The sequence below is a fragment of the Oncorhynchus mykiss genome, chromosome 22 (assembly GCF_013265735.2).
Source record: "Oncorhynchus mykiss isolate Arlee chromosome 22, USDA_OmykA_1.1, whole genome shotgun sequence".
NCBI lineage: Eukaryota > Metazoa > Chordata > Actinopteri > Salmoniformes > Salmonidae > Oncorhynchus > Oncorhynchus mykiss.
In genome coordinates this window covers 25,651,264-25,659,692 of record NC_048586.1, presented here as the reverse complement: position 1 = coordinate 25,659,692, position 8,429 = coordinate 25,651,264, and the positions used below count along the sequence as shown (strand labels likewise).

Sequence of the window (8,429 nt, the reverse complement as noted above, 5' to 3'; positions counted from 1 at the left end):
TAGATTCCATCTCTCACAGTTGAAGTCTACCTATGATAAAAATTACAGACGTCTACATGCTTTGTAAGTAGGAAAACCTGCAAAATTGGCAGTGTATCAAATACTTGTTCTCCCCACTGTACATCCATATTAGCCACAGACAAGTCATGCATTGTATTCCAGACTGTAAGTATGAGAATGTGTATGTGTGTATGACAGGTGATAAACATGCTACTGCAACCGGCTGTGTCACCTCCAGAATGATGAAGCTCTGGCCTCTAACTGCCATCCTGTTCTTGTCTCCTGCTCTAATGCTAGGCTCCTGAATTATGGCCATGTTAACAACAGGGTCAGGGAAATACTGGCATAGAGTGTGAGAAAAGTTGCCTTGTTATATATGAATGATGGGTGTTTGAGTTTGACAGTATGAAGCTCAACGCAATTGTGTATGTATTGTATTTGAATTTCATTTATCTTCCTGTGCCAGGCACTGGGTTGAGGTAAAAACAATGTAGAGAATGTTGGAGGGTTTTCAAATGTTATAAACTCTTAATTTGAAGTAATTCATGAAAAAATGTAATTTAATTTGACAAATCTGCTACACATCTGTTAAAGTGCTCATATATTTTTTTATTAACATATATTGCAATGATGTTGTAGATGAGGCTTACTGTAGATAGAAAGATAAAAGCGAGCCATAAAGCGTTGACATTTTTGCCTTACCTGTTCCTGGAAAGATGTTTTCCAAAAGTCCTTGCTACATATAATTTCACTCAATAGCTGAAATTCTTCACATTCTGGACAGATCATTCAAACCTGTGACACTAACTAACTATGGCATGTATTGAACATACACATGACATGATCCTTACTCAGTTCTTAATCATAAACTAGTCACCAAAGTAATGTAGATGAAAACAGTGAATTCTCATTACAGTACTGTTGTCTTGCTTACCATCTAGCCTACTTATCATGTATAGCTTAATCAACCCAAATGCATGACATATCATATACTGTGAATTGTAAGAGAATATGAATGGTTGCAATTTAAGTTATTTACAAAAAAGTACACCTACAGAAAATACTTTCTCTCCGTAGAAGACTATAAAATTAAGCTACCATTCACAATTAATAGCAATGACAATATGACCATGGATGAAATGACAACAACCAAAAACCAAGTGCAGGTCCACGAGGAAATTCACCCCCATCCCCCCACTTCTCATAGTGTTAAAGCCTGACTCGGTCTCTGCAGGCCGATAGTAGGACAGTCGCCAGTCAGCTGCTGTGGTTCTCTCTGTGTGTGTGTGTGTGTGTGTGTGTGTGTGTGTGTGTGTGTGTGTGTGTGTGTGTGTGTGTGTGCGTGCGTGCGTGCGTGTGTAGGGCTGTATTGAGGAGAGCTGCAGAGGGGATGTACTCGGTTCCCTGGCTCTGTGGTGTCCATGTTGCTTTGGGAGCCTCAGGCCTGCTCCCATACATCCCACTCTGGGTCTGTTGATCCTATTGTCTCCTCCGTCACCACGCATCGCCCGGCGAATAAAGGCTGTCTGGCTCCAAGCTTAAATATTGCAGCAAACTAAAAACCAACCATCAGAGCTGATTCATTCACATCTGCTCAGTGGGGCAACAAGGACAGGGCTTTAGGTGGGAAAGAGGGCAGAAGTCTACTTTTCCCCGCCGGGTGCCAAGAGAACAGGACAGGACACTACAACTTCGCCGGAGCCGCATCTGTGGCAAGTTAACTATTTGTTAACATTAAACCAAATATCATACCTTACAGATGTAAATATGTGGGTTATGAATGTGTTATTGCTAGTTTTCATGGAGGGTTGATTTGGGGACTAGTGGAACGGTGCTTTAGTGATAGGCTGTGCAGAGGGACTTTAACTCGACAGATCGCTGTTCTTTCGCCAATATTCAGATTTTGTCATGCAACAGCTTTTTAGCTGAACAAAGACATTGCAATAACCGTGTGGTGAGGGACAAGAATTTTGGAAGTTCCGCTGCTTTCCACGGGGCTGTTTTTAAAACCTCTCTCTGTCTCTCTATTTCCTCCACCCTCTCTATCCCCCTGCGTCCACCACTTCGTTCTATCTACAGCGCTACGGACCGATCATGGGTGACTGGAGCTTTCTGGGTAATATTTTAGAGGAAGTGAATGAGCACTCAACGGTGATCGGCCGGGTGTGGCTCACGGTCCTCTTCATCTTCCGCATCCTCATCCTGGGTACGGCGGCAGAGTTTGTGTGGGGCGACGAGCAGTCAGACTACGTCTGCAACACGCAGCAGCCCGGTTGCGAGAATGTGTGTTACGACGAGGCGTTCCCCATCTCCCACATTCGCCTGTGGGTTCTGCAGATAATTTTTGTGTCCACGCCATCTCTGGTCTACGTGGGCCATGCCGTGCACCACGTCCACATGGAGGAGAAACGCAAGGAGCGTGAGGAGGCCGAGCTGAGTCGCCAACAGGAGCTAAGTGAGGAGCGGCTGCCACTAGCGCCTGACCAGGGCAGCGTGCGCACCACCAAGGAGACCAGCACCAAGGGCAGCAAGAAGTTCAGGCTGGAGGGCACCCTGCTGAGAACCTACATCTGCCACATCATCTTCAAGACGCTGTTCGAAGTGGGTTTCGTAGTGGGCCAGTACTTTCTGTACGGCTTCCGCATCCTGCCGCTGTACAAGTGCAGCCGCTGGCCCTGCCCCAACACCGTAGACTGCTTCGTGTCCCGGCCAACAGAGAAGACAGTCTTCATCATTTTCATGTTGGCCGTGGCTTGCGTCTCGCTCTTCCTCAACTTTGTGGAGATCAGCCATCTGGGCTTGAAGAAGATCCGCTTCGTCTTCTGGAAGCCAACCCCGGGGCAAGCCCAGGGTGAAGGCCTGAGCCCCATGCCCCCCCCAGGGGGGATCCTCAAGAGCCTGCCTCCCCTGGCCGTGCCTTCCATCCAGAGGGCCAAAGGCTACAGGCTGCTGGAGGAGGAGAAAGCCCCGTCCGTGACCCACCTCTATCCTCTGGCAGAGACGTGCATGGAGGCAGGGATGTTAACCCCCCTGGCCCCACCCTTCCAGTGCATGGAGGAGAAGGCGGAAGAACTGAGGCACACGGAGGACATTTCTAAGGTGTACAATGAGTCCCTGCCCTCCTATGCCCAAACCACCGAGATAGGGGAGGACACACTACCACTACACCAAGAGGAGCAGGAGCAGCAGGAGGTGGTGGAGGAGGACAAAGAAGAGGAGGAAGTAGTGGAGGAGGTGGTGGAGCAGGATGTGGTGGATGGAGTGGTGGAGGAGGTGGTGGTGGAGGTGGTGGTGGAGAAGGATGTGGTGGATGGTGTGGTGGAAAGGGAGGAAGAGAAAGAAGAAGAGCAGAGGGAGGAGGATGAAGGGGAGAGGGAAAAGGAGGTGGTGGAGGAGGTTGTGGTGGAGGATGTGGTGGAGGAGGATGCGGTGGATGGTGTGGTGGAAAGGGAGGAAGAGAAAGAAGAAGAGCAGAGGGAGGAGGATGAAGAGGAGAGGGAGAAGGAGGTGGTGGAGGAGGTTGTGGTGGAGGAGGTTGTGGTGGAGGAGGTTGTGGTGGATGAGGATGTGGAGCAGGATGATGCGGTGAAGGAAGTTGCGGTGGTGGTGGACGGGGAAGGGGGACCTCCAACCGAGGCGGAGATGGAGGTGACGGATACGATAGAAGACACCAGACCACTGAGCAGATTGAGCAAAGCCAGCAGCAGGGCCAGGTCAGACGATCTCACCGTATGAACCTGTGAGAGAAAACATGCGCACACCCGCACACCGAACACAGGAGAACATACACCTAACTCTAGACAACACACACTTAAAACAGCAGGGCTTAACCAAGGGAAACACATGTAAATCCAACAGGGATAGATTCAATCACAAGTTACACATTACCCTTATGATGTGGGCAACATCATTCAACAAGGCAAAGAAAGATCTGAGCTTGTTTGTGAGATAAGTGAATATTATAAAAAGTAGCGGTTAACAAGAGGAGGGATAGATTTTTTTTCATTAAGCTCTTATGTAAAAAATGTAGAAAGGGCAAACATGCAGAAAGGGGAAAATATTTTTACTTTAACAATAACCAATGAAAGTTCACTAATGTTTACATATTCTGGTGGGGTTGAATGGGTAGGGGAAGAGATTGAGCATATATTCCTGTCTGCAAGGCAGTAACATTACTGTAGGCAGGCAAGCACTTTCATTCCCATACAGTCGGTGACAGACTGCAATTATGTAGTTGCAAACATGTTGCAGGTGGAAGGGCTCTTATACACCAAGTCCTTGCACAGAAAAATAATGGAACAAAATTTACAAACTTATGACTGACTCTTCAACACTAAGTTGATAGTCATTTTTTGGGATAAAAAATAGCATCATTTTGGCACACATTTCCTAGAGAACAGAGAACTCTGTGCAAGGCCAATATAACCCTCATATCAACTCAATTATGCTATTTACATTTCTTTCAATTGAAGGGAGATTTGCATCTATGTACAAGAACATATCTCTCCCTTTCATATTTATATGCAGCGTTGTACAGCCAAAAAGCTGGGTAGTGGAGAAAAACAAACCCCAAAAATATCACATGTTGAATGTCTCTTTTCAATGTGATTCTACAGCTCATCTCTTGGATTGCTTATATATTGTGTTGCCTATATAATGCAGAAGTGTGAACTGTTATAATGATGTCTTTTTGTGAAAGAGAGGAGTGCTGGTTTTGCCCGATCACAGACTGGACCATAGTAACAACCTCAGGCCAAATCCTCTCTTTTCGCCCTGTACAAACAGGCTTCAGAGCGATAAAGATCACGCCCGATCAGCACAAAGTATTGTGGAGCCACAGACAATAAAATAAACCACTCTCACATATGAAAAACACGCTTCCTTGACATTGTTGTGGGGGAAAAATAGTTTTACTTGATTTTATCTGCCCTTGATGTTCCTTGCCCCTGTACAAATATGAAATACTTGTTTACAAAATTTTGAAAGAAAAACAATAAATGGTGAATCTCATTGTACATAAACTATCATCCTATCTGATGTCTAATAGCAAACATAATGTTGAGACAGTTTAAGTTATGATATTATGTCTAGCTAAATTACTAGAAAACAGTCAAGAAACATCATAATGCTGCTCAAGTCACTGATTTGGTAGGGAAAATTAAGTGCTTATCAAAATTGAATCATTATTTCCATAATTACCAAAGACTTGCTTTGCAGAACTTTGACCTTTCTTATCGCTGTCCCAGAGATGTTTTTATTTTTACATGTTTAAAAAGTTGTTAAGAGAGCAGAATTCTCTCTTACAAGTACTTTTTTAAATTAAAACAAAAAAACAATTCCCCTTGAAAGGGATGCCTTAAAGTATGACTTATGTGTATTTAATTTAATATTTCTATATTTTTCTCTCTTGCTCTCTCCGCTTTATTTAGATTGCTTGGCTATTTTGCTTTCCAATGTATGTGCTTTATCTGTAAATGTAAATTCTCAGATGTCTTTGTAAAGGTTAAAGCACTTCCATTGCTCTGGGAACTATGTGAATGTCATGTCTTAAATTCAACGTTTTTTTCCCTTAGCTTTCAAATAATCCTTTGTACATGCAAACACCCCCTTAATTTGTTAGGGAAATGTAAAGTTTGTCTGCAAATAACTGTACTTATTCTCAGTCTGTGCTGTGCCTTAAAGCAAAGCATTGGTCAATGCAGCAGTGGGTTTATCCAGTGGCACAGATCAAATGGTGCAGAAAAGCCACAAGCACGCACGCACTCACACATGCATACACGTGTGCATGCACACACACACACACACTTCCAGTGTTGGTTTTGGGGGTATGATCAAACGGCTCTAGACAAACTCTGACAGAAAGGCAGCTTTGACCCCTTTGTGACCCCTAGCCACTCAGTTGCTTCCCATAAGCCAATGCTTTGACAACATTGTGAATGAGACAACAGGCTTTTCACAAATGCAGAATAGTTTAGCCCATTTCAACACTGAAATATATTCCAAAATGTGTTCTGGTTCTCATGTGTGGTAAATTCATATAACTGGTACATGTGTGTTTTGTGTTTCGAACAGTTCTCCTTGCTTAATCGTTTGTAAGAACATTTGACTAATCTTTGGAAAGAAAATATAACCTTTTACTAACTTCTAGTCCTCCTAGTTGTGTGACTGTATGATCTTTTGGACAGTGAACCAAGGCAATAAAAGGTCACACGTGGGCAAGAAGTGTTGCGTCAGTGTTTCTCTTCAAACTACTCTCTCTCTCTCACCCCCCCCACACACACCATACAAACACACTCACACAAACATTTTGCTGACATCTGATGCTTTGCAGCCTATTGCCACAGTACATTACTTACCAGAGAATTCTGAATGTACATGGTTAAACGTGTATCAAGTGTTAGTGAGTATTTACTGCCCCCTGTTGGCAAAGATAGTGACTCAGTCATTTATGTTTGAAACAGCTTTACTAATACTAAGCCCTGCCGACTGCTGGTTATCAGGTTACTTTGATACATCAGTACAAGAGATTGATGAATATATAAAAAGTGACTGACCACTGACATGTATAGAGCAAACTCACTCCAGGTCTCAGGTTCAATATACACGTTACTTTGTAAGAGTCAATATACAGTGGGGCAAAAAAAGTATTTAGCCACCAATTGTGCAAGTTCTCCCACTTAAAAAGATGAGAGAGGCCTGTAGTTTTCATCATAGGTACACTTCAACTATGACAGACAAAATGAGAAAGAAAATCCAGAAAATCACATTGTAGAATTTTTTATGATTTTATTTGCAAATTATGGTGGAAAATAAGTATTTGGTCACCTACAAACAAGCAAGATTTCTGGCAATCACAGACCTGTAACTTCTTCTTTAAGAGGCTCCTCCTCTACTCCACTCGTTACCTGTATTAATGGCACCTGTTTGAACTTGTTATCAGTATAAAAGACACCTGTCCACAACCTCAAACAGTCACACTCCAAACTCCACTATGGCCAAGACCAAAGAGCTGTCAAAGGACACCAGAAACAAAATTGTAGACCTGCACCAGGCTGGGAAGACTGAATCTGCAATAAGTAAGCAGCTTGGTTTGAAGAAATAGACTGTGGGAGCAATTATTAGGAAATGGAAGACATACAAGACCACTGATAATCTCCCTCGATCTGGGGCTCCACGCAAGATCTCACCCCGTGGTGTCAAAATGATCACAAGAACGGTGAGCAAAAATCCCTGAACCACACGGGGGGACCTAGTGAATGACCTGCAGAGAGCTGGGACCAAAGTAACAAAGCCTACCATCAGTAACACACTACGCCAGGGACTCAAATCCTGCAGTGCCAGACGTGTCCCCCTGCTTAAGCCAGCACATGTCCAGGCCCGTCTGAAGTTTGCTAGAGAGCATTTGGATGATCCAGAAGAAGATTGGGAGAATGTCATATGGTCAGATGAAACCAAAATATAACTTTTTGGTAAAAACTCAACTCGTCGTGTTTGGAGGACAAAGAATTCTGAGTTGCATCCAAAGAACACCATACCTTCACAGTAGGGGGGTGGAAACATCATGCTTTGGGGCTGTTTTTCTGCAAAGGGACCAGGACGACTGATCCGTGTAAAGGAAAGAATGAATGGGGCCATGTATCGTGAGATTGAGTGAAAACCTCCTTCCATCAGCAAGAGCATTGAAGATGAAATGTGGCTGGGTCTTTCAGCATGACAATGATCCCAAACACACCGCCCGGGCAACGAAGGAGTGGCTTCGTAAGAAGCATTTCAAGGTCCTGGAGTGGCCTAGCCAGTCTCCAGATCTCAACCCCATAGAAAATCTTTGGAGGGAGTTGAAAGTCTGTGTTGCCCAGCAACAGCCCCAAAACATCACTGCTCTAGAGGAGATCTGCATGGAGGAATGGGCCAAAATACCAGAAAAAGTGTGTGAAAACCTTGTGAAGACTTACAGAAAACGTTTGACCTCTGTCATTGCCAACAAAGGGTATATAACAAAGTATTGAGATAAATAAGTATTTGGTCAATAACAAAAGTTTTCCACAATAATTTGCAAATAAATTCATAAAAAATCCTACAATGTGATTTTCTGGATTTTTTTTCTCATTTTGTCTGTCATAGTTGAAGTGTACCTATGATGAAAATTACAGGCCTCTCATCTTTTTAAGTGAGAGAACTTGCACAATTGGTGGCTGACTAAATACTTTTTTGCCCCCCACACACACACACACACACACACACATATATATACACATACACACACACACACACACACACACACACACACACACACACACACACACGGAAAGTATTCAGACCCCTTGACTTTTTCCACATTTTGTACCGTTACAGCCTTATTTTAAAATGGATTACATACTGTAATTTCCCCCCCTCAATTTACATGTTGAAAAAGCAAAAACAGGCGTTTA

At 43.7% G+C, this 8,429-nt stretch overlaps 1 protein-coding gene across 1 annotated transcript; it reads left to right on the top strand.

The window, feature by feature from the left end:
- The first annotated feature begins 1,327 nt into the window (after nucleotides 1-1,327).
- Nucleotides 1,328-6,214, top strand: LOC110501625 (gap junction alpha-8 protein-like). The gene is made up of 3 exons (XM_021579319.2): nucleotides 1,328-1,712; nucleotides 2,080-3,234; nucleotides 3,637-6,214. The coding sequence occupies exons 2-3, from the start codon at nucleotides 2,095-2,097 to the stop codon at nucleotides 3,733-3,735; spliced, it is 1,239 nt and encodes a 412-aa protein (XP_021434994.2). The 5' UTR covers nucleotides 1,328-1,712; nucleotides 2,080-2,094; the 3' UTR covers nucleotides 3,736-6,214.
- Nucleotides 6,215-8,429: the final 2,215 nt, after the last annotated feature.